The sequence below is a fragment of the Gadus chalcogrammus genome, chromosome 3, assembly GCF_026213295.1.
Source record: "Gadus chalcogrammus isolate NIFS_2021 chromosome 3, NIFS_Gcha_1.0, whole genome shotgun sequence".
Taxonomy (NCBI): domain Eukaryota; kingdom Metazoa; phylum Chordata; class Actinopteri; order Gadiformes; family Gadidae; genus Gadus; species Gadus chalcogrammus.
The window spans coordinates 23835685-23861995 of NC_079414.1; the positions used below are offsets into that span (position 1 = coordinate 23835685).

The window sequence follows — 26311 nt, forward strand, 5'->3', positions numbered from 1 at the left end:
AGGCCCACCTGAAGAGCTACGGAACGGTCTGCTGGACGACCCAAAGAGACAGTCCAGCAGGACCAAGAGCACCAGGGTGGTGGCCTCCATGGTGCCAGTGTAGCCACAAGGAAGTGGCCTGAACAAAGAGACAAAGGAGGGTCCCAGAGACGGGAGAGACGTGGGGACAGGCACTTCAAAGGACAGCCCGTGATGCGGATGAGAGGCAGGAAGCAGAGAGAGAGGTGGAGGCGTGTCCAGGCGGATGGAGAGAAGAGCAGTGTACGGAGAGTATCGCACTAGACACAGCATTCACAAAGAGACAAGATCTAATGTGTAACTAGGACTGTGTATAGATTGTGTGATAGTTTCTAAAGAAGTACATCTGAAAGGTTTGAAAGTTATTAGGAAAAGTGGTTTGAAGGATCATAGACAAATAGAAAAGTTGAAGAAGTTAAAGAAATGTACTAGACAGAATCCAAATGTACGACAGCGGTAGAATTCATTAAGGCACACAACGTTAAAATTGAACCCCAAAAAGCATAAAACATGATGTATGCAACAATGTGTTTCAGAGTTAAAGTAGAAGGCCTGTAAGCCATGCATACAGGCCTGGCCTTTCCCCTATTATGCTAAATTGACACATGGGAAAGTCGTTGTGTCACCTGGTGGCCAGGCAGAATGGAAGAGCCTTCCGGTCTTCTTGCAGACAGCAGCGGGTGTGTTCCCTCCAACATGCGCCTATCAGATTATTAATGATCGGATCAGATGCCTCCTGCGCTTTGTCCCACCCTCCTCAACTTGGTGTAAGTATGCATACCAGGTGAGATCTCAATGTCTAAAACAACCCAACATCCACACACACAAACACGCACACCCACACCCACACACACAGTTCCACACAAAGAATGACATTCCTCTACCACCGTCACAGTCACAGTCACACTACCGATAAGCACACCTCGATGAAGCATTGCAGACTATGACAACATCTGAGGCTGCAAGTGTGGGAATTTTTTATTTATATAAAGGCATGTGCATGTGTGGGAGAATTTTATTTATAAATAGTTATATCGGTATGTTTATCGCTTAACCATGCAGGCTCCAATAAGGATTTCAATCCGCGCTAACTGTGGACACCCCCCTCACGTCCGGGGAAAGGCACATAAACATAATGGTAAACAAATCACACAAGGGCAGGGGCGGATCTACTGGGGTGGCAACTGCCACCCTAAAAAAAGCCTTGCCACCCCAGCTGCCACCCCAGATGGCAGCGCAAAACTCTTTTTTTTTTGCTTTTTTTTTGCTTTTACAAGACATTTACAAAAGCGAGTTTCAAAAGTGCGACTGCAAGTGAATGCAACCAGGAAATATTGCCCCATCCCCATCCCCCCCCCCCCCCCCCCCCCCCCCATCCCCGAGACTCCCGCCGGTGTAAGTACCATATTGGCTCGGCTACCAGATCGGCTCGGGGTCCGTCGTCTGCTGATTACGTTACACAATATCATTGGCTGTACGCTTGAATGGGCGTAGGCTACATTGTGATTGGCTGCTAAGGGACAGTTGTGATTGGCTGTTTTGTGCTGTAGCTCTGGCTGTCGTCATAGCAACCACAGCGAGCACATGTGTGAGCGCGAGTAGGTCTGTCTAGTTTCGGTTTGTGTTGCCAGATTGGGCATATATCCCGTTTTTCCAGCCTAACGTGATTCAAAGTAGCCAAATCAGGCTGAAAATGTCCCCCAATCTGGCAACACGGACGGCTTATCTTAACAGCCAAGATGATTCCGAGGGATGTTTTGTTTTTAGAAGAAAACTATCCATACAGATAGGTTGGGAATGGTCTATGTTCAAAATGAAAGATCATTACAGGCTCTTTAATTTAAGCCATAAAAGACCTTATTGCTGTAGATAGCGTATTGTGTGACGTAATCAGCAGACGACGGACCCCGAGCCGATCTGGTAGCCGAGCCAATATGGAACTTACACCGGCACTGATTTTGAATACAAGGAAGGCGCGAGAGTCCTCCAAACGAACAAAGCAAGCGGCGCGGCAGAGAGACTACATTCTTGAGGTAATACTGATCAACCGTCTATCTATGAAGAAATTATAATAATTAGAAAAGAGCAGGGCTGTGTATTACAGAAACATCATAGTTAAAGACTTAAGTTAAGATTGGAATGCCTTATAGCTGCATAGAATGCGCGTGCCGTATGGGCAGGTGGGGCGGCGAACTCCCTGCAAAAGCATTCTCCCAAAAAAATAGTTCCTCAGTAAATCATTGCTCCAAGTTTATTTTTAATAATGTGATTGTCACATTAACTATCTATAGTTTCTGTAGGCTTTCCGACTATTTTTGTTCTGTTGATATCAAATTGATCGTGGCGATTCTAGTTGAATTTAACGTGTCATGCAATGTGGGAGCTCAACGACCGCGTCCCTCCGTATGTTTCTCGCATAACCCTGCAGGCTGCAATAAGAATTGCAATCCGCGCTAAAGACGCGCTAACAAACACAAACCCTTCTACACTCAGCTGGTTTTCCTGACCGTTAACTTCATGTGCCTCCTTTTGTATCAACAGTCATTTGATTTGATTATATTAAACTTTATTGTCATTGAACCAAGTAACAGGTACTTGGACAACAAAATGCAAGTCATCTTCTGTAAATTATTTACAAATGGCCATCTCTAATCTACTTGGTTGCACACCTGTCTGAACTTTTATAAACCAATATAAGTCATCAATAATTAATAATAAAACAAGCTTCACATCAAGAGCAAAAATAATAATAAGGTAAACCCAAAAGGTCTTAAATACTAGAAATTAAAGATATAAAAAAAGAAAGAGGGAAATCTTTGATAGCACTTCCCCTGAATCCCCATTTGGCTCTTCCAAGCATGCAGGTAATACACTCTACTTTGGGAGTTATTCTATGTCACCGCACTTTGAGGGTGGCATTGTATGTAAATTATTGGAATCGGTGAATAAAGTGATATTTGCACTCAAGTTGGACTGATGATTGACATCTGACAGGAATATCTCATGGACCAATACCAACTTATTGTTAACTAAAGTACATATTGCAGCTCTCTTTGCATATATTTTTAGCCGCATGAGCGTCGACAGAGTGAGGATTTTACCCATGAGGATGGGGCGTCACTCCGCAACAGTAACACACGACAATATCCCTTCCTGAAGACGAATATTCAGTTGTAGGTCCTGCTTAGCTCCAGTCACGGTAAGGATTTTTACTTATGTCGATACCTGTTCCTTATGTATGCCTACGTTTTTCATGTTAGTGGTCCATATTGTACCAATGTGGTGTTTTGTTAAGGTATTTGAAAATACTTAATTGGGAAAAAGTTGTACTAATATACTTGATTCTATTATAATTGTATTGTTATAAATAGGCCTACACATTATTTAGTCAAGGCAACTTTATTTATGTATAGCAATTTAAAAAAAGCTTATTAGAAAGTGCAATGTATTTAAGATTAGCAGAAAGCTAAACCAAACATAAAACTTTTTCCTGCAATTATCCGGCTTTTCCGGTGTGTGTGTGTGTGTGTGTGTGTGTGTGTGTGTGTGTGTGTGTGTGTGTGTGTGTGTGTGTGTGTGTGTGTGTGTGTGTGTGTGTGTGTGTGTGTGTGTGTGTGTGTGTGTGTGTGTGTGTGTGAGAGTGTGTGTGTGTGTGTGTGTGTGTGTGAGAGTGTGTGAGGACCACTTGGCTCGAGTAGAGCTGACATAACAAAGGGAGGCCACGCTGATTATAAAGATGGAACAATTATTTATTTAAAGTGCTAAATGCAAAACCTTATCAGTAAGGGGAAGCCAAACCAAAAGTGTGCATATCAGTAGATGTAATATAAAGCAAAGTGAGGTAAAGATGAGGAGCGAAGCTGCAGCCAGCCCTTCCTCGTCAGGCCATAGCAGTAGTGAGAGAGTCCGAGCCGACGGGAAAGGCGTCTTTTATCTCCAGTTCAATCAGCCCAGTCATTAGTAGGGTCAGTGGCGATTCTAGAAAATTTTACATGGGGTGGCAGAAGGGTGGCAAGTTAAATTCAAGGGTGGCAAATCACACACACAAAGTCAAGTCAAGTCAAGTCTTTTTATTGTTGGAAACACACATGCCTGGTGTCTATATGTATTTATTTATACCAATCGCTAATGAAAACAGTTAACATATTGCGTCTATCTTTCTGTTTGTCTATATTTTAAGTTTTGTGTCTGTCAGTCTTGCGTCTATCTACCCGTCCATCTCTACACAAAAGACTTAATGATTCATTGTGGTTCCCTTCGGATGATCCGCCCATAATCCGAGCACATCGGGAAACAGCCACTGAAAAGCCAATTTAATACTTATTTTCTCTCCCTTTGATTACTATTAAATCAATTTAATATTTGATTGATTTACATCACCTCGTTGTGATGGGTTGTCAGTCATTGTTAATATTCATAATATTCTAAGACTCAGAGCTACGAGGAAAGGGCTTGTGGATTCTCTGCCTGTGGAGTTGCGTGTTTGGGCGGTCCCATTGTGCGCCGGCTGGACTTGATGTGGTGTCGATCGTTTGAAAAGTAATTGTGTTGTCTGTTACCTGAGAGAAGGGCAACACCTCCTGCCTTTGCACTGTGAAAGCGCGCGCGCGTGTGTGTGTGTGTGTGTGTGTGTGTGTGTGTGTGTGTGTGTGTGTGTGTGTGTGTGTGTGTGTGTGTGTGTGTGTGTGTGTGTGTGTGTGTGTGTGTGTGTGTGTGTGTGTGTGTGTGTGCGCGCGCGTTTGGATCCGTCCGATCTCGAAACCCCACCGTCAATCGCAATCAGTGTGTCAATGGCGAGCACGCACTCGTCCACACACGAACACAACAGGCATGCAGATTAAGACACATGCGACCACCCATCACATTCTCTTGATTCAAGTTTCAGCTGTACTGTACCTTTTTTCATCACTGCAAGCGTACAGTTGGCTTGTCTCCAGTTCTTTGGCTTTCAAACCGTTTCTGTCTTCATTTGAATGAAGCGGCAGATGCGCACGGTGAGAAGAGAGCAAATAGGATTCATGGACTCAACCATTTTACAGGGGAGGGGGGACATAAAGATTTTAGTTCTTAAACTTAACCAAGTTACCAATGAGATCAACAGCTTCAGTAGCAAAAAATATAATACCATTCAATAAATGTATATTGGAGACACTTCTAACAACCTGGGTGGCAAGTGGGGTGGCAAGCATTTTTTGGGGCCACCCCGGTAGTTTCGCCACTGAGTAGGGTCGAGCACCGAAACTCGGTTCCAGTAGGGAACCGGTTCCGACGTAAACGGTTGTAACGAGATCGAATAAGAACGCACATTTCGGTTCCTCATAACGGTGCCTGACGTTTTTTAACGCCCCCTGCCCCATGGTGTTGCGGCGTCAACTTAGTGCTGGGCGCTATACCGGTTCTCACTGAATAACGGTGTGTATTTTCGTTAGGATATGATTTTTTTATATAGCCTACCGCCATTCCGGTGTATTTGATTACACAACGTTCGAAAGCAGCGCTGCGCGACTCTGTTTCAGACGGGACCCTTCTCAATGTTGCAGTAAACAATTTTGCTGTAATTTTAAAGTAACAAACAAACAAATGTTTGTCGCCCCCTAGTGGCGATAGAAGGAACACGGAGCAAGGCAGGTAGAGAGGCACATCCAGCACGACAAAGCTGGGCGTGACATCACTCCCCCCTAAAAGACAGAGGCCCATATTAACGGGACGCTGTATCTATCCAACGATCCCAAATCACCAAAACACAATGAGTGAATTCTAACCAAATAATATATTCACACTGGAAGACTCATACACTCTATTGTGCACATTCACCCATTTAACCGGTAGCAGCCAGGTAGAGAGGCACATCCAGCACGGCAAAGCTGGGCGTGACAGTTTGTGTGTGTGTGTCACTATATACACCTACTTGGTCGAACAAGTTCAACAGGGATTGGAACCAAACCTTTTTATAATTATAAAATCTAATAGTAATGATATAATCTTAACATTTCCTTAATTGTGCATCATTTTATTTTCCCAGATCAAATGAAACCATTCAACCTGACAGAGTGAAGATGAAGGACCAAATGAAAAAGGGATGGCTCTTCCTACTGACGTCTGTCACATTGACACTGGGCCTATTCGGGATTGCTCTAAACTACAAAACGGACAAACAAGTGCTGACTTCTTTGACTGAGAGATCTTCTCAGTTGTGGCACCGGATCCTGCCTCAGGATTTACGTCTGTGTGCGTGCAATCGATGTGTTACAGATGATGATGATGAATGGTTTACGAAGCGTTTCAACACGTCAATCAATCCGTTTTTGTCACAAGACAACACTCTCTCAGAGCCGGTGTTCAACTGGTGGAAGGTAAATCTATGACATTGGCTTAACATAAGATATAATATATACTAACAATAACCAGCGCAATAATCAACCACATTTGAATCGTCAAGCAAGGAGAGCTGGGAAATATATTTCATTATTTTCGCCATCAGCAGAACAATTATCTTACTTAAAAGATGATAAAAGCAATATTTTTTTCTCCATACCAGAGATTGCAGCTTGGCAATAAAAACTTCCTCAGCTACAGAGTGGCCGAGCTGAAGGTGTTTGAGATTTTCCCAGGACAAGAGAGCTTCATGGACTCCAGCCCTGATCGCTGCAGGACCTGTGCTGTGGTTGGGAATTCAGTTAATTTGCTGGGGTCTCACTATGGATCGTTCATTGACTTTCATGATGTCGTCATTAGGTAAATTACACAAAAAAACCAAGTGTTTCAGAATGACCATTTTTGTATGGTTGCATTTCCGGGAAGTTGTATCTGTGAATTGTTCAGAAAGAATTGCAAACCATTCACTATCAAATGAACAGTTCCAAACCACAATACACAACTACACAGGGAAAACTAGCCTGCCTCAACTTGCATTCTAAAGGGCCCTATTATAATGGTCTGAAACACTAGTGAGAAGTGCGAAACGCAAGTAGCTTTGTGGGCGAATCTCTGGCGTCTTTGCGTTTTTGGACCATTAAAGTTGAAGTTGGCACACCTTCATCCAAACAGATGTCTGAGAGGCAAATATTTGTTCAGACTAGCAGTTCTTCTGGGGGAGATAAAGCTGGGAGAGAACGTTTTTCAAATGTGAACAATAGTCGGAATTCAAACATTATGGAGCAAATCACTTCCTACTTGAATTTGGTGTAGAAAGCTGATTGGTCAATGTTATGTACAGTGGCCTTGTTTACAACGTTTCAGCTAGTGGCAGATCATTAGTTAACAAATATTGATTGATGCAGCTTTAGGTCCACTTGGCCAGTCATAAATAGAGACCAGTACAGGCCTAGCTTCTAGTGATAAGTATTATTTTAGAATCTAATCTGATATATTTCTGTAATTTCTGGGACTCCTTTTTAGATTCAATAAAGCTCCTACCAATGGCTACGAGGAAAAAGTTGGGAACAAAACTACTATTCGCGCCATGTTTCCAGGGAGTGCTATGGACCTGGATAACGACACAAATCTCTTGTTTTTTCCCTTCAAAACACTGCACCTGGAGTGGCTCACTACCGCCTTTACCACAACATATACATCAAAGTAAGTTTGTGGGAGAAATTGACAAAAAAAGCCAAGCAAGTATAAATTAGCTAAATGAGAAGTTCTATGTATTTTCAGAAGACCTACGCTCTAATAATATGCATGCTCAATAAATATTACTTTAATACATTTTTCAGAAAATATGGTTATGTTCCACCCACCCATATAAAACACGTACCACTCTGGAAAAAAAAAATGCATCCAAGCACTCGATTCAATCCAATGAGATGACAGAGTTTGACAAAATCAATGGTAACAGGTGAAATAAGCTGTGATTAATGTTGCTACTGCTTGACTATGGGTGAGTGGAAAATATCCGGAGTATGAGAATTCCTTTAAGGGAGAACCCTGACCATCCCAATTCCAATTTAATTGCTTTATTTTCTATTTATTTTCACAGCGAAACTGTGAAAACTACCATCAGAGCAAATAAGGATTTGGTGAATATTCTTTATTCTTTTGGTTGGTTGTCAAAACGAGTCACAATGCAATGCCCCTTGTTAACAATAACGTGTACCTTGTGCTCTTAGGTAATGGTTTTAAATCCTAATTTCATCAGCTATGTCCACCACGATTGGTTGGGAAGGAAAGGAAAGTATCCATCGTCAGGTTTCCTGGGTTTGATGGTGGCTATGCACATTTGTGATGAAGTAAGTGAAATTTGAGTTACATTTATGTTATTTGAATATAAAATACTTATCATGTCTATATATAACAACTGCAAGTAATCTATGTTTGACAGATATTGGCTAACAAACTGTTTCAGTTCATAGACATATCAATGTATGTGGACATTTTGGAATGGTAAGGAAATATAAATATAACGTAGATGCTTACATGTAAAAAATAATGTTTAGCTTCAAATGCCTTAACTGGATACAATGACATTTTGCTCCAGCTGTATTTATCTTTAAAAAAAGGGATGAGCAAAGCACATTTAGATTACTGAGGCTACATCCAATATAATTCACATTACAAGAGAGAGACAATATATGTATTTTTCCCAGGTCAATGTCTTTGGATTTGGAGCAGACAGAAATGGAGACTGGAGACACTACTGGGAAAAACTTCCCAAACCTCATATAAGAACTGGAGTTCATGGTGGATCGACAGAGTATAAAGTCATTCAGGATCTTAAACTCAGGCAAAAAATTAATTTCTTCACTGGGTTTTAAATTCTCCACCTCTGTCTGTCTGTCTGTCTGTCTGTCTGTCTGTCTGTCTGTCTGTCTGTCTGTCTGTCTGTCTGTCTGTCTGTCTGTCTGTCTGTCTGTCTGTCTGTCTGTCTGTCTGTCTGTCTGTCTGTCTGTCTGTCTGTCTGTCTGTCTGTCTGTCTGTCTGTCTGTCTGTCTGTCTGTCTGTCTGTCTGTCTGTCTGTCTGTCTGTCTGTCTGTCTGTCTTTCTCTTCACATGTGGAAGGGATTGGGGAACATTTTTGAATTTTCTATACCATCGTACCTTGATTTTTTGCTTATGTATTCATACATAAGCCAAAAATGTGGATGATGAATTTTGATGAACCAGTGTGATATATTGTACGATATATAAATTACTATCTATAAAAATAATTACAGGTATATAATTACTTTTGTTTTATTGATTTGACTAATCACACCTTAACCTATGCTAGCCTTTCTGTCCCTGCCTTTCTCTAAAGAGAGCGTCTCACTGAAAGAGGTTTAGCTGTTTGAATAGCAGGGGTCCTTCCGGACAGGTCAATGACTGTGTGGATGGGAGGTGGGCTGCTGAACCACATGGTCACCTGACACATTCACTGGGAAATCCAAGACACACAAATCGACAGGGTTTTCTATGGAGGTACACGTGCAAGTGGGAAGATCCCTTTGTCCCTGTATGATCCATACAGGAAAATGTTCTGAACTCTGTACTGAATGGGGGTAGATACAATTTCAGCAGTTTGGCCGCTCTAACTTGTCGTCTTTTCAAGTGCTAAAAAAAAATACTGAGCAAAATGGATTGACTTTCTGATTATCAAGATGAAGAAAACTCACACACTTACAATTTATCAAAGATCTAATACTAAACCTATACTACCATAATGAAGACCTATATAGGTTATTTATTATAATTAATAACAAAACATAACATAATGTTTACTACGGTTTACTTTGTACTATCTTTGTTTGTACTTTCAACACTAGGGCTTTAGTGTGCAAGAATTTTACTACACCTGTACTAGGATTATCATAAATATCTAGCCTTTTATACTTTATGAATGAGATAAGAGTGGAAACGTCATCTGAAGAGACTCTTGCTGCTTAGGAAGGTAGCCTAATATGATTCTCTGTGCTAACAGTTTGTGGTATTCAGGCCTGGGAGGGCAACTCAAATGAACCAGATGGACGGTTTGTTCAGGCACCCCTTACATTCCTGGCTCGAAGATTAGCACATTCATCTCCAGGGCTTTGATTACTATTTAAAATATGTGAATGATGTGAATTAAGGGTGTACAAAGGTAGAGAATATCCTAGTTATTCTGCTAGGACATTGAGCAGAATAACGAACATGAAGGAAATTGGTTGGTGGTGAAGCCATGGGCATTGTTTGAGAACCACGCTGGCTTGGAGTTTAGTGGAGGAAACACAGAAGCGAGAATATAAAAACCGGAAAAGCAGGCGTTCTGCCGAACAGTATTATTATGGTAGTATTAAAGTATTGTTTTGTTAAAGAAATAAATAAAAGCCTTTATTCTGTGTTTTTCTGATCTCCGTCTTTTTTAGAGTTTAAGTGTCGTAGGCCTACTTTTCATAACAATACCAGGTGGCAAACCGCAACACGATAACTAGTTTTGCAGTGCTTCGAAATCTTGTGTCATACTAAAACAAGACCGTAATTTAGACCGTAAAGCGGGAGTAAAATCCTATGTTTTTGCCGATCTCCGACAACCAGTTTGAGAACGTTATTATCTGCACCACCACCATAAACAACCGGTATTCAATGGCAATATAAGAGCCAACACATCACACCAATATTCTTTTCTGTACAACTTTGGACTAGCCTATTGTATAATGAACACTGGATAATAATCTTACAGCAATCTTTTTTAGTGTTTCTCACTCGTACACTACCAGTGTACCTCTATTAAAAAATCGAAGTGTCAAAAAAGCGCAACTTCACAGCTGTTATACACACCATCACCAGAGAGCGCTGTGGTCGCTGAAGCCTCCTCAGCTGTTATACAAACCGTCACCAGGGAGCGCTGTGGTCGCTGAAGCCTCCTCAGCTGTTCTACAAACCGTCACCAGGGAGCGCTGTGGTCACTGCAGCATTTTCAACCTTCTGAACTTCCTGTGGAATTGACCAATCACCTGAAGGTGTATTTTGAACCAGGGGCGGTTGCAGGAAATGATTAAACGGTTCACTTATTCGACTCTATACGTTTGAATCCCATCCCCGTAATGTCTATAATCTCAATTTCGAGGTTATATACGCTATAAAGTTCGAAATTCAAGATGGATCTTGGGAGGCCGCTTTTTATGAAAACGTATAGCAAGCATCTTCGGAAAATCCCTGCCTGGATCTCTCCTAACAGCCACAAACTGGCATTCGACTCCAGCCTCTCCACCGGGGCGGACTCCTCTGTCTGGGAGCCCCCCATAGCCCCGGAGATCAGGTACAGGAGGGCTTTTTACTGCACACTAGTGGTGTTACTCATTCAAATCTAGTCGATTACTTTTAATGGCGTTTTGGTTTCCCCTTGAGTTATTTCCTTCCACTGCTCATCGCTGTTGATGACCTTTTATTATTCACATGGAATACAATTCCACAATGGTCGATGTAGAGTTATAGAAGATGACATTATGGCGAAGAAGAATACACATAAATAGAGAGCAAGACGGAAGTTTTTCTGGCCGATGCTGGCGAATAGTGCCATGTATTCGCTATCGTTACAGCTAGCCTATATATATTTAAATGTCTGGATGATGCATAATGGGCTGTCAATACCTGTACATGCCATAAAGTTAAATGCATATTAATGTCCTTACATTTGCAGTAATTTACTTTACGATTTTCAGTTTGTTGTTTTGAGTGGGTCCTGTAATTGATGAGCAATATGCTGTTGTGCATGATGCTGATGATGCCGTCCATTCATGCAGCATGGAGAGCGCTACTTTCGCCAGCCGTAAGGGAAGGCGACCTGCCAAACGAAAAGTGCCGGTGTGTCAGAAGGAGAAGGAAAACACGTCCCCTGCCGTTGAATCTCCGGTTAAGCAGAGGAAGAAGTACAGCAGGTCTGGTTGGAGGCTCAGAACAATTACCTAGGGGTTTGGCCAACAACAATGCGGCCGTGATGTCATCAACCCAATGAAAAGGGCTTTTCTCTTTCTTTGCTTCAAATTATTTTCGACCATTCATGTTAGTTTGAGACAGGGATCTGTCTGCTGTAGTTGGTGAACATTCACTCGTCTAGCAGTTGTAACTTGTAGCAGCACAAATACTTACAGGTAGTTAAAGATGAAAAAACAGCTTTACATGAAAACAACTACTGCAATCAATAGGTTTTCTAATAATAAAACAGAAAACAGGGCGTTACTTCACCCCATGCAGTTTCTGGTGTGTCCAGCCCCGAGGGTATTGTGTAGTCTCCCCCCAGGAAGCTCTGCTACAACATTGTAGAACTGCTGGATCGGTCCTGAGCATGTGATGGTCTTAGCGTCACTCAGAATAATTGAATCCTCACAAGTAAGAATTAAATTGCGTTGTGACATTTCTATCTCTATTATCTAATAGTCAGTGGATAGTTGTAAATCTGTTGCTGGTATCCCGAATTGATACACATATGCTCACTGGTGTCTGTGTCTGCAGGTGGACGACTGCCAAGCCGTCATTAGACAGCAGCGAGAGCGAAGTGGACTTCACATCTCGCCCGAAAAGAAGTAAGGTTACTGCGCAACGGAAGAAAAAGTTGATAAAGTAAGTGTTAATACGGTTGATCCAACCGATAGTATTTGACATTAGAAGCCCTTCCGCGTCCCTTCCTTGGTCTCAACACTGTCTGTCCTTTGTGTGTCTTTACCTCTCTCGCCCGTCAGTGCCCCTGTTCCTTCAGCGGGCCGCTACGTGACCCTCCGCAGGGCAGCCCCCCCGCGCGATGTCCGCGGTAAGGCCAGCTGCAGCTTCCTGAACTCCTCTGCTGAGTTTGTGGCGAACCAAGAGTCCGTCGCGCCCCGTCGGATCCCCCGGCCGGCCACCGCTCTTCAGAGCTGCACCTCGGACGTGTCCGAGCCAGGCTCGGTGACTCTGAGCCTCGTCGCCGACCCACACCGACCGGAGGTTTCCCCGGCGGACGCCGCCGAGCGCGTTCTCGCACCCTCTCCCAGCAAGCCCCTGTTCTGCTCCACTCCGTCGGTCTCTCGGCGCAATGGACCGCGCCGAAGTCCCTCTGCCGCCACGGTCCCCACCGCCGCCCCTCCCCAGGACACCTTGAGCCGTTTGAGTTTCCTCTGTACGTCCCAAGAGGACCTGCACTCGCCGGGGGACCCGTTCCACGCTCCCAATGCCAAGAGCCGAGATGAGGAGACGGGGTGTCCCTACGTGACGGACGGCATCCCCTTCCCAGCCGCCTCCTCCCACATATCCTCTGACACCGACAACGACAGCCGCTTCGTGTCTGCGCCGGCATGGCCGGAATGGCCGGAATGGATGTTGGAGGTTTTAAAGCATATCTGTCTGACCGAGCACTGCACTGTGGCGTTGGAGAGGTTGGAAAAGCTGATCCCAGGATCCCTGGATGGGTCAAGTTCAGGCCATTTTCAGAAAACACCCCGGTCGACAGAGTCTGTCGACGACAGCCACTCGGTGGACCCAGCGCGGTCCGAGGGGAACGGAGCGACCCCCGGCCCGACCCCGACGTCGCACGCCGGGGACGTTACTGAGCGACAGCCCGCCGTGTCCGCCCACGGCGATCGGACGGCGGGCTTTTCACAGTCAGCCTCGAGCTCCGCCGACCGTCAGTCGGCACAGTTTACCGACGGTTTCGTGTCAGTGGATAACACAACTTGTTCAGAGGACTCCGAGGACCTGTCTTGTGTCTGTATAGATCCTACCTACATTGTTGATGATGATGAGGACGACGAAGAGGAGGAGGTGGATGTGGATCGGGACAACGACGAGGACAGTGATTGTAGTGTGGCGGGTGCAAGCGGCACTCGCCCACTGGAGGACAGCCCTCCCGTCGAAGAGCGGGGCGCAGACCTCAGGCCGAAGGAGTGCCATGTTCCCCTCCGGAGAGTGTCGTTGTCACCGCAGCCCGCGACTACGCCGCTCCAACTTGAAGCATCCAGTCCGAGGAGTCACACTGTCGAACAAACGGCAAAGCCGTCCGAAAGCTCCTCTGCTCCTCAAACGGATCAGGCAGGACGCAAGCGTGACAGGACGAGTACCGCTAGTCGGTGCAGGGCGGTCCCATGCCCGACTCCTCCTCCCCCGGACCGGGGGGGCGGTGTAGCCGGGCCCCCGGAACCTGCAACCACGCCGCAGGAGGCGTGTCTCACAAAGCCCTGCTCCGTGCTGGTCAAGAGGACCCCAGACCCCGGCCCGGCCCCCCGGAGCGGCCCGGCCCCAGACGGACCTGAGCCAGACGAAGCCGAGCGGCCCGCACGCTCTCCCAGGAGAAAGAGCTCCTCGAAGGGCGTCCCGGAGGTGGCCGTCGCTCCAGACGCCCAGGCCGCTGAGCCTCTCACAAAGCCCGCCCAAAGGAAGGCGGCGACCAAGGCTCCAAAAGTGAAGAGGAAGAGGTGCTTGTCCAAGGACCAGGGGTCCGGGACGGCGAGGAAGGCATGCATCAGCGGCCTGAGCGTCAGTCGCTGGAAGGACCAGAGCAACACCAGCAGCACCCTCCTGTTCCAGGGCAGACCCGGGCCCCCCCGCGGGGCCCCGAAGGCCGGAGAATGCAGCTTCACGGAGCCGCTCTCCCTGCAGCATAAACCATCCACGGTCAGAATGTCGTTTGGACCCGAATGTCCCCTGTACTGTATTCTAAATGTCTAAACCGGGCTACTTCTTGTTTTCCGTTTTCCAATTATAAGCAGCATGTGATGTTTCAACCTGGTTAAACAAGAAAAGAAGAACAGTTAGTATTGACATGAAGAGCAACTCTAAATGTTAGGGCTGAAGGGATTCGGGGAAATAATTATTGAAAAACAAAACTAATTGCGATGATGAGGTCCCGTTTACACAAGGACACTTGCGGGTAAAAATGACAAAATATTTTATTTGAAGTGCCTTTCGTTTAGACGGTGAAGGCATTTTTTTGGGGCTTAAACACGCAAAAATCTGAAACCACCCTCCAGAGTGGAAAACTTGAATACGCTCCGCCGTAGCGTTTCCGTGACTACCAAGACGCAAAACTCTGCTCAGATCTGCTCACGTCGCGTACGCGTTTAAGTCACGTCCATGCGCCAGTACAGGGATATAAACATGTTGGACTATATCCATGCGTACAGGAGTCTCTCCACGATATGCACAGGATATGTACAGATAGTATTACTGAACAGAGAAGGATCTGTAGTTATGTTTTGGTTTTTGCGGCGCAGATAAGAAGAAGGAAGATTCTACCCATGCGCTCAGACATGGCGGTGTTGTGTGATAGTGTATCACAGCACCACCTAGCCGCCTGACATGCATACCAAATCGAATTCCAGACACTTTTGCGTCACCGTATGCCCGCAGATTTCCTCCCGAAAACGCTTGTCTAAACGCGGAATAAAAAGTGAAGACGCGACGCCACTTTTGCGTCTTCTGTTCAGACCGTCATCATGTAAACGTAGCCTAATTTTCCTTATGTTCTGTATTATTCACTAAACAAGCAATAAATCATTCTATAGTCTGACCAACACAACATTGGAAGCAGTCAACATATAAACTGCTCTTTCCTTTACGCCAGACCATTGTGTTGAGATGAATTGATGCATGAATTGATATTATAGCATCTTAATATATCGATCGAATTGTAAGAGGGAAAGAGCCACAGAACGTGCTGATCTGTAGTCAGTAACAGCAACAAATGCCAAAACGTAACCTTTGCGATTTCCAAATTGTGTTCTATTACATTGTAATGTTGGTTTGAATTCTAAAAACCGTTCAAACAAGCAGGTTTTCACGTGTGTGTGTGTGTGTGTGTGTGTGTGTGTGTGTGTGTGTGTGTGTGTGTGTGTGTGTGTGTGTGTGTGTGTGTGTGTGTGTGTGTGTGTGTGTGTGTGTGTGTGTGTGTGTGTGTGTGTGTGCGTGTGTGCGCGCTATGCAGGTGTGGAGCCAGGGCCCCCTTCGTGGCAGCAGTGGACTGCTGTCCTCCCCAGTCCGGGCCCACGGCCTCAACCTGTCCTCCGTGCTGGCAGACTTCACGCCCAACACGCACACCTGGAGCCGACTGAAGGCGTCCCTCTCCGTGCACCGCAAGAAGAGAGGTACCGGAGGGCAGAGGGTGACCTTTAACCCCCGTTAAAGACCGGGGATAGGTCTCGTAGCTAAAACATTCAACTTCAAATCACTTTATTCAGTCCCTCCAGAAAAATGCGGCGTTATTTTGTGATTGTTGCGGCCCAAAATCCTTGATTATGCGTCACGTTTTATTAAAAAATGCGATGAAATATAAGGCATATTTATGCAATTTTATTGCAATGAAATTGTGGGAGCTTGCGAAAAATGCAGTCGCGTAATTTCGTCACTTCATAACGTTCCCATGGCAACAGTGGGAACTGGCTGCTCTTGTGGGAAGTAAACGCAACGTTTTTCTACTTTCTGCTAAGATATATGTGACTTTTTTGCAACGGAAATGCGGGGATTATGCAATCATGCAAGCCCCACATATTTTGAGCGGAAATCGGCAATTTATGCTGTGAAAGGCTGTTTTGCGTTGAATTATGCGATCGCATAATCGCGTTTTTCTGGAGGGACGGTTTATTTTCTGTTTGTCTGGTAGGGTTGGTGCATGAGTCCCAAATGTAACGCAAGCTCTCTACCCAGATAACTTTTGTCACTACAATGGTGAACCATGTGTCTTATGAGCGCTCTCTCGTGTCTCCCTGCCCCCTCTCTGTCCCTAGTCGTGGTCAATCTCGAAGACTCCTCCAGTAGGGACATCAGCACGGAGCTCTTCACCGCGTTCACTCAAACCCCATACCGGGACCATAGCAGAGCCTCGCTGCTGCTCAGCCCCCCTCAGGTACGCACACACTGACCAACCCCTAATGTTTGTGGTTATTTATTGTACATTTGTTTATAGAATACCATTGGTGCACCTGCACCATACACCTATCCTAAAAGCATCAAAGGATTTGTATATTCCACTAGCATGAGTCTAGACATCACCCCCTGCGTCTGGCTCAACCCTCTCCCCCATCCGGCTCCCCCCTCCCCCCTCTCCCTCACCTCTCCCTCTCCCCTCTCCCTCTCCCTCCCTCCCTCTGGCTCATCCCTCCCCCCTCTCCCTCACCTCTCCCCCCTCTGGCTCCCCCCTCTCCCTTTCCCTCACCTCTCCCTCACCTCTCCCCCCTCTCCCTCACCTCTCCCCCCTCTGGCTCCCCCCTCACCTCTACCTCACCTCTCCCTCACCTCTCCCCCCTCTGGCTCCCCCCTCTCCCTCCCCCCTCTCCCTCACCTCTCCCCCCTCTGGCTCCCCCCTCTCCCTCCCCCATCTCCCTCACCTCTCCCCCCTCTGGCTCCCCCCTCTCCCTCACCTCTCCCCCCTCTGGCTCCCCCCTCTCCCTCACCTCTCCCCCCCCTGGCTCCCCCCTCCCCCTCTCCCCCCTGCCCCCCCCAGTCGGCGTCCCAGAACGGGGAGGACCTGTCGGACGCCCAGAAGGTGTACTCCGAGTGCGGCCAGCAGGGGCCGCTGTCCTGGGAGGAGAGCATCCTCCCCCACCGCCTGGCCCGATGCCTCAAGGTCGGGGAGGGCACCTTCGGAGAGGTGTTCTCCACCACCAACGCCTCGGACCAGACGGTGGCCATCAAGGTGTGTGTGTGTGTGTGTGTGTGTGTGTGTGTGTGTGTGTGTGTGTGTGTGTGTGTGTGTGTGTGTGTGTGTGTGTGTGTGTGTGTGTGTGTGTGTGTGTGTGTGTGTGTGTGTGTGTGTGTGTGTCTGTTAGGGCTTTGACTCCGAACTTCGGTATCAAAAAATCAATCAATATTCAAACGAATATTAGGCAGCACTTAATATTCAAACCTGTTATGGGCATTCTTTTTTGTAAATGTCTTTGCTTGAACGTTGTTTTTAATTCAGATTCTGAGGCTTTTTCACGCCTGGTGAAGTTGTGAATCGCGAGATCATTAGCATGGCTATTATTGGTAATCTGGGCTCCTGTCGGTGGCGATGCGTCCGGGTTTGCGCCAATTTAGTATTTTATAGCAAAACAATGCCTGAGTCAACACCGACAACAGAGGAGGAGATCGAAATTTACACTCCTGCCCATTTCAAAAGCAAAGTGTGACGCTACTTTGGGTTCGAAAAAATACAGGGGAAAATAACCGGCAAGGATAAAGTAATATGTAGAATATCTAGGACCAAACTCTCATACCACGGGACAACCAGCAACTTGAGAGCCCACCTGTCACACTACACATCGGCAAGCTGCAGTCAACGTCAATTTGACTGATACACTGCCCTCTGGTGGACAAAATATATACAACCTAAGTTTATACCATAGGTTTTACTGAAGGTATTTAATGGTCAACATATTATTAATAATTATTCGAATATTAATATAAATAAATATACAAACTTCAAAAATGATTTTTGGGCAAAAGTCAAAGCCCAACACTCTATAGTTGGGCTTTAGAGTCCGCACACGCTGTGTGTGTGTGTGTGTGTGTGTGTGTGTGTGTGTGTGTGTGTGTGTGTGTGTGTGTGTGTGTGTGTGTGTGTGTGTGTGTGTGTGTGTGTGTGTGTGTGTGTGTGTGTGTGTGTGTGTGTGTGTGTGTGTGTGTAAATGATTGCTGGAACAGAAAATACATTGTAGGCTGTAGAAAATACGCAATACATTGGGTTTTATGTCTGAAGGCAAGATGGGCGTTTCTTTGTAAGATTATAAGGCCCAATCCCATTTCTACCCCTTACCCCTTCCCCCTCCCCCTTGTTTTGAAGGGGAAGGGGGAAGGGGTGAGGGTAGAAATGGGATTGGGCCTAAATCTAGCAATTTTTTCCCCATTTAAAGGTAAGTAGTTAAAGGTGACATTATACTACCAGGTGTGAGTGTGATTAGCCGATAAGAGCCGTTTTGAAAATCAGCCTCTGGGTCAAAAAGCTAGTGGGTGTGTCCACCTAGATGTGCGACCGATAGATGAGCAACGTTTGATACAGTCCATTGGCTAGGCTAGTAGACTGATCAATCCAGCACACATCTAGGTGGACACGTCCACTTGTGATGTCAGAAGGGGCAGATTTTCAATGCGGATTGTAATGGCTAATCACACTTACGCCTGGTGGTAGAAACTGTCACCTTTTTAATATCACCATTTAAATAGATTTAGATGCGTGTACTGTTGTTGTTGCTACACTAGCGATATTTATGCCCTGGCCTCTTAAGAGTCCCCAGCTTCTGTGTTGTCATTGACCCACGGTCGTGGTTCTTCCCCTTCTTCTAGATCATTCCAGTGGAGGGCAGCAAAACTGTGAACGGAGAGCCTCAGAAGACCTTTGGGGAAATCCTCGCTGAGATCATCATATCCAAGTGAGGACCAGGGGACTGTAGCGCACACGCTAATGCCATCTTAGCATGACCATAACGCACACGCTAATGCTAGATTAACATGTCCTTAACGTCCACGCTAATGCTAGCCTAACATGTCCATAACGCACACGCTAATGCTAGCTTAGCACGACCATAATGCACATGCTAATGCTAGCTTAGCATGACCATAACACACACGCTAATGCTATCTTAGCATGACCATAACGCACTCGCTAATGCTAGCTAAACATTTCCATGACGCACACACTAATGCTAGCCTAACATGACTATAACGCACAAGCTAACGCTAGCTTAACATGACCCTAAAGCACACGCTAAACGCTAATGCTAGCCTAACATGTCCATAACGCACACGCTAATGCTAGCTTAACATGGCATGGCCAGTGGATCATCACACACACACGCTGATGCTAGCCTTACATGACCATATGCTAATGCTATCTTAACATGAGCTAGCACGGGGGTTAAGCGGATGAACCGTGTGTGTGTTTGTGTTCCGTCAGGGAGCTCAGTGACCTGAGGAACAAGACGCACAACCAGACCAACGGCTTCATCGGACTCCAGGAGTGAGTTCTCCTCCAGGCCTCCCCCGCCGTCGCCCCACCCTCACACATCCTCCCACATCCTGTCCGTGGTCGGACAGATCCGAACCAACCAGGCACCGAAACACGACGAATCAATCAATCAATCAATCAAACAAACAATCAAACTTTATTTGTAGATATTTATTTTTATATATGCAAACGTAATACAAAGTGCTTAATACAACCCCCCCCCCCCATGACACACCCAACCTTTTCACACATCCCTCCCAACCATCTATACCCAGAGTGATTCATTTTTGTGAAAAAATTAATAAAATCAACTAAATAGATGAATAAGTTGTAATTAAAAGCCTCACCAAAAGGCCGCTTTTGAGCTTGACCTTCCCGCTGTATGGTTCTCTCTCCCAGCCTGCACTGTGTCCAGGGCTGCTACCCTCCAGTGATGCTGCAGGCCTGGGACGCCTTCGACCAGTGCAAAGGCTCCGAGAACGACAGACCAGGTCAGAGGGCCTCCTCCTGCCACGTTACATTAGAGAGATGTCCTAGACGTTGGTCTTTCCTCGACCTATCTGCTTGGTGTGTCCTTCCACCGACCCTGAGCAAGGCAGTGTGCGGTGACGCGCTCGTCGTGACGTAACGCCAGCTTGTCTCGTGTGCGTTTGCGTCCCTTTCAGATTTCTTCGAGCCGCAGCAGTTATTCCTCATCCTGGAGTTTGAGTTCGGGGGCAGTGACCTGGAGAACTGCAACGGAACGGTGAGCACAAAATAACACACAGACACACAGACGGGACACACAGACGGGACACACAGACGGGACACACAGACGGGACACACAGAGGGGACACACAGAGGGGACACACAGACGGGACACACAGACGGACACAGACACACACTGACTGACTGACTGACTGACTGACTGACCAGAGGATGTCATGTCGAACACAGCCAGGCATGACTCCACGCTCGTGGGGTTATTGATGTGCTAACCTCTGGCGTTTCCCAGCTGTCCTCCCTGTCTGTGGCCAAGAGTATCCTACACCAGGTGACCGCTGCGCTGGCTGTGGCCGAACAGGAGCTGTGCTTTGAACACAGGTAGATCACTCTCTCTCTCTCAACCACTGGTTTCTGTTTTTGTTAATAATAATAGAATGCATTCTATTTTAAAAGCGCCTTCTGTTTGCGACGGGAAGGTTCTGTCTGAGGCCAGTGTCGGTATGACTGATGTTCAGCAGCCTCTAAAAATAGGTTCTGCTCTCCCCAGGGACCTCCACTGGGGCAATGTTCTGGTGGAAACCACCAAGGCCAAGAAAGGGGCAGCGACCTTCCTCCTCGACGGAACAAACCACTCTTTGGACACCAAAGGGGTGCTCGTCCACATCATTGATTTCTCGCTGTCCAGGCTGGAAATCGGTCAGTCCTTGTTTTATTTTTTCTTTCATTCCCTCCCATTCTTGCTTATCTGCTTTTAAAGGGTAATCAATTCATTATGTGGTAGCCAGTAGGGGTGGCAGGTTCTACTATGTGGGTTGGCTGGATTATTTTAATTTTCAGACCAGCAGCACTTTCTCTCAGTGTTACACGCTGGTGAAATAATGTCCCATTCCAAAGATCTTCTGCTCAAACGATCATGTAAAGGCTGTGATTAACTACGCCTGCATAATCTTGCAAAGTACAAAGTGTCTTTTTGAAAAAAGGATTTTTTTCTCCATTGTCCAAGGTGATACATTATACCACCAGGTGAGTGTGATTAGCCGTTACAAGCCGTGTTGAAAATCTGCCTCTTCGGAAGAGACAGATTTTTCACCGATTTTCATCACACTCAAACCTGGTGGTATGTCGCCTTAAAGCATGAACAGAAAACGGATGGTTGGTCGATGAGAAACCTCAACAGGTATAGCCTAGCCCCACCACTAGTGGGCGCTGTGCACGCTTCCATCACCCAATAAGAAACATGAACAGAAAACGGATGGATGGTCGATGAGAAACCTCAGCAGGTATAGCCTAGCCCCACCACTAGTGGGCGCTGTGCACGCTTCCATCACCCAATAAGTGGGTCCGGTCTCTTATTGTCGGCGGTGTCTCTTCCTCCAGACGGCCTGACGGTGTCATGTGACATCTCCAACGAAGAGGAGCTGTTCACGGGCCAGGGAGACTATCAGTTCGACATCTACAGGCTGATGCGGCAGGCCAACGGGTCAGTGTCCCACAAACGTCCCCTCAACACGCGTCCCCGGTCGGGCCGCCCTCTAGGGGGTCACCGCCGTCGTCTTACCTGGCTCTCTCTCTTTTCTTCTCCAATGTGTGCAGCAACAACTGGAACGCCTACCGGCCCCACTCCAACGTCATGTGGCTCCATTACCTGAGCGGCAAGCTGCAATCCATGAAGTACCGGGGCAATGGTGGCCGCGGCCATATCCAGATGCGGAAGATGCTCACACATTTCCACGACAACGTGCTCCAATACAGTTCGGCCACCGAAGCCCTCCGGAGCTGCCCGCTGTTCCAGTAGTGTGTGTGTGTGTGTGTGTGTCGTTTTTTATTTTTGGCATAATTTTTCAATAAATGTTCAATTTTTTTAATTGCCACTGGAGAACACACATTGGATAACGCTACTACCAATCAGGATACAAGGGGTGACGTATCCAGACCAGTGGAGTTAACCAATAGATACGACTTTACCGTATCCGATCGGTAAAACAGCAACGCTTTTGCTCCCGCCTATATTGATACATCGATGTGATTGGTTAATGTTCTGGGCCAGGGGTGGCCCAGAAAATACACGAGTATATTGCTCGTTCCCTGAGTGACTCGCTAAGCAAACTCAAATTGTGCTCTCGCGAGAACTCTGGATTTCCAGGGTAGTATCGGCTCCAAATAATGGCTTAAGGAAAATCGGTATCGGCGTATCGGTCATCGGCTAAGGCTGATGAAAAAATAAATCTTTATATGTCTTAAAAAATCCATATCGGTCGATCCCAAGTTAATAAATAAATGAGATGTAAACGTGGTATGTCTATAATTTTGATGGATGAGAGCGGACGGTATTAACTCGTGGTACATCATCACCTGTAGATAATGAGGCCTCACACAGGCTACTTATTAATCACAGACGCCAACAGATGGACACTTTATGTGTACTTTATCACTAGTTCATACATACGATTCTTTCAATACTGAAGTTTAACTGGGGAGAATATGAAACGATCATTGCAACGTGGCCCTAACCTTCGTATGGCATATAAAGAAATGTTTTGGGACAGAGGAATTTGGTTTTATGCAAAGAAAGAACTCAAGTACTGTTTCTGGACTTGTTTGTGTAGACAATTCCTGGAATATACTTTTATTTAGTAATTTAAAAAATAAAAAGTAAGTCCTGCAAATACATTGTCAAGACGAAACAATACTTCAACGGACATACATAATATAATAAAACAAAGGCATATAAAAACAAAATATTTATTCATTTCTTAAGATATAATACATTTTTGCATTTGAAACCAGCTCCAACTTGGTGTGTCTTTGTGTGTGTGTGTGTGTGAGAGCATTTACCGTCTTCCCCATACATGAAGTTACCGTAATGTGATGCTGTCGCTTGTTTTGAGTCATGATAAGGATTAAGGATCAATAATTGTTAACAATGTGTCGTATGTTTCTGTATCTATAGATATATATCCCTTTTTGTTCGTTTTAGTTTATTCTTTTTTTTTTTTTTTTTTACAAAGGAAGACTTAAAATGAATTCAAACGATAAGGCATCCCAAAATGGATGGAGACCGGAGGCCCGGTTGTGTTTGTCAGAAGAGGTCAGGCATGTTCTGGAGAAGCACTTTTTGGTTGAGCTTTGAGGCGATGTAGACGGATGGAGCCTGCTGGTCGGGTTGCGGGTGGAGGCGATGTGCTCGTGTGCGTGAGGGTGGGTTTAAGGGTGGAGAGGCCTCTACTACTACAAAGCAACGAGCATGGGGTTAGCGGCTGTCTTCTGAAATCTTCGTTCACCGTCCTAATATGGGCGTGACTCAGAAACGCCGCCAGTCACCGGGGTAACGTAACTTATCTCAACCTGCAGGCGTGTGGACTTCAGTGTATGGACCGGTAAGCGCCATAACAACAAAAACCTATTTATCCACCTATTTTTCGTCCGGCTTCAACAATTACAACTAATCCTTGAAGTCTTTACATCTGCACACTGCTGTAGCAGCTTGGTATCGGAACAAACGCTTTCATTTCTTTTCTTACTTCGTTTTGAACAGAATAAAAATATGGATCGGTCTAAAAATGGCCGCCGGTTGACAAAGGCGTGTGAATGGAAGCCAAAGGTGTTGTGTTGTACTTTTTGAAACCACTGAAGGTGCCAGTGACTGGATTCACTTCTGCAATCACTCACACGCTTCTCCGCATCTGGCAGCATCAAAACATTTATTTTCATCGTTTTCAATAAAAAATAAATTAAGTGATTGTGGGAGTAATAATTACAATTTCACATTCTCAGTTGTTCCTTGTTTTTCCCCGCCAAAAAAACCGATGCAGAGCTTTTTTGAAACGATTACAATCAACATGCTCATGTGTGCAGGTAGGTCTGTCCTCTTTTCTCGCTCGTACTTTGTTGGCTCCTTATTTGTGCTCTGAATGGCGGGGGGGAGAACCCTGAGTCAACTCCACACGTTGAGAACCCCCTCGGTGACGACGCAGGGGGCTGTTGGAAGAGCGCCATCCCATCATGTGCTGTCTTCATAGTGTAAGGCCCTTGTGTGTTGAGAAGCGATGAACTGAAGCGATGACCGTTTATGTGCGGGTGGGTGGGGGGGGGGGGGCGTCCTTCAGAAGGAGAAGTATTTGGTGTACCACTCCTGCTTCACCCCCTCCGTCCCGCCGCCACCTCTGCTCTCAAGGTAGGACCCCCTTTAAAGACAAGACACAGCGGCGCACGGTCAGAACCTGGTGGGCGGGGCTACCTGGTCCAAAATAACCAAAGCCCCCCCAACATGACCATGCTACCACCACTTATAAAAAATGCTGAAAATAGTGGGCGCCCTCCGCCCACTATTTTCAGCATTTTTTATAAGTGGTGGTAGCATGGCCATGTTGGGGGGGCTTTGGTTATTTTGGATTTGCTCCATAGATGTGTTACTGTTGAGTGACATGTGAGTGTTTGTCTAGACCCGTGGGTAGGCCTGCTGTTGATATATGTGAGGTAATGAGAAAGAAGCAATATTATTAACAAACATGTTGATTTTTTACTAATTGAGATTAGCTACAGTTTCCATATTCGTCAAATAACCAAACCTTAAACTTCCTCTGATTGTGCGGCGCGGGATTCGTTTTTAATGACGTCATACCCAGTACCCCCACTAACCGCCCCCCCCACACCACACCGCTGGTCAGAACCACGGAGCCCGTCAGAGAGGGAGGGGGGGGCGGAGCATCATCACACAACGGGGGCGGGGCTTACCTGGCGTGCTGGCCTTGCGGCGGGTGCGGGCGCGTCTCCCGGGACGACGATGGCTTGACGTAGCGGATGCCCATCTGGGGGGAGGGGCAGACGGGCAGCGGGGCGGTGGGCGCCGGGGTGGGCGGGGTGCAGGAGCTGCGCTGCGCGCGGGCCCCCGAGCGGGGCAGCGAGGGCGAGGCGTGCGGCCCCAGGGAGAGCGGCGTGTGCTTGTGCGGCAGCGAGGAGGTGGAGTAGTGGGGGTGGGAGGCGGAGGAGTGCGGGAGGGTGGAGGAGGCGCGCTGCGTCAGCGGCGGGGAGGCCGAGTGCGGCGGGAAGAGGACCCGGTCGAAGGAGGAGGAGGAGGCGGCGGCGGCGGGGGCGGAGCCCAGGCGCGGCGGCGGCTCCTCCGGTTGCTTCCTCTGTCAGACGGGGGACACACACACACGCGGCCACAAGCGTTACCGGCGGCGCCACGCCCGCGGCTATCTGCTCGCTGATTGGTTGTTTGGTGTGTGTGCGTGTGTGTGGGGGGCGTCGTGACGCGAACTGAACATCAGAACGTACAATCGATCTCACCCCCATGGTGGGCGTGCTGCTGCCGGGGCGGGGCTTATCGCGGAGCCAGGCGCTCTCTCTGCCGTTGTCCCCGGACTCCGGGGGGTGCACCTGCAGCAGGTGGCGCTCGTCCTGGAAGAGGGGGGAGGGGGGGGGAGATGGTTCGGGATGGGGAGGTGGAGGGACAGGACGAAGGAGAGGGCAGGGGTGGAGGAGGAGGGGGGGAGGAGGAGGTGGGGTGGAGGGGGAGGAGGAGGTGGGGGAGATGAAAGGGTGAGGAAGAGAGGGATGGGGAGGAGGAGAGGGAGGAGGACGAAGTCGAGGAGGAGGATGAAGAGGTGGTGGGGGGGGGGGGGGGGGGGGGAGGGAGGGAGCACACGAAGGAGAAACCCGCAAGCATATCATTTTGATTCGATTTTTGATTCGCCTCACTGCATGCACTGTAGGGTACTTGTTGTGACAGCCTACGTCTTCTGCTCT

The 26311-nt window shown here is 46.9% G+C and overlaps 3 protein-coding genes across 7 annotated transcripts in view; 2 read left to right on the top strand and 1 right to left on the bottom strand.

Moving 5' to 3' along the window:
* The first annotated feature begins 1426 nt into the window (after nt 1–1426).
* On the top strand, nt 1427–10293 carry LOC130379791 (CMP-N-acetylneuraminate-beta-galactosamide-alpha-2,3-sialyltransferase 1-like). Of its 5 annotated transcripts, none has more exons than XM_056586835.1 (9): nt 1427–2051; nt 3066–3217; nt 6041–6371; nt 6557–6753; nt 7417–7596; nt 7997–8036; nt 8127–8246; nt 8339–8400; nt 8604–10293. In XM_056586835.1, the coding sequence occupies exons 3-9, from the start codon at nt 6075–6077 to the stop codon at nt 8680–8682; spliced, it is 975 nt and encodes a 324-aa protein (XP_056442810.1). In that variant the 5' UTR covers nt 1427–2051; nt 3066–3217; nt 6041–6074; the 3' UTR covers nt 8683–10293. The 5 variants fall into 5 exon arrangements, with proteins under 5 accessions (XP_056442810.1, XP_056442811.1, XP_056442807.1 ...); XM_056586836.1 differs by having other exon boundaries at nt 8363–8400; nt 8604–8774; XM_056586832.1 differs by lacking the exon at nt 8339–8400 and having other exon boundaries at nt 8604–8870.
* A 593-nt stretch (nt 10294–10886) lies between these two features.
* Nucleotides 10887–23752, top strand: haspin (histone H3 associated protein kinase). Its single transcript, XM_056586816.1, has 15 exons — nt 10887–11230; nt 11715–11849; nt 12424–12531; nt 12651–14553; nt 15863–16022; nt 16662–16780; nt 17378–17569; nt 19198–19283; nt 19808–19870; nt 20258–20349; nt 20524–20603; nt 20853–20941; nt 21111–21259; nt 21941–22043; nt 22157–23752. The coding sequence occupies exons 1-15, from the start codon at nt 11070–11072 to the stop codon at nt 22356–22358; spliced, it is 3642 nt and encodes a 1213-aa protein (XP_056442791.1). The 5' UTR covers nt 10887–11069; the 3' UTR covers nt 22359–23752.
* Nucleotides 23753–24665: 913 nt separating this feature from the next.
* The window catches only part of fam184b (family with sequence similarity 184 member B), a 23757-nt gene continuing 22111 nt past the window's right edge, over nt 24666–26311 (bottom strand). The window contains exons 16-18 of the mRNA XM_056586815.1: nt 25853–25963; nt 25298–25695; nt 24666–24747 (exon numbers count right to left, since the gene is read on the bottom strand). Of these exons, the coding sequence (XP_056442790.1) occupies nt 24666–24747; nt 25298–25695; nt 25853–25963 (591 nt within the window). The remainder of the gene's footprint in view (nt 24748–25297; nt 25696–25852; nt 25964–26311) is intronic.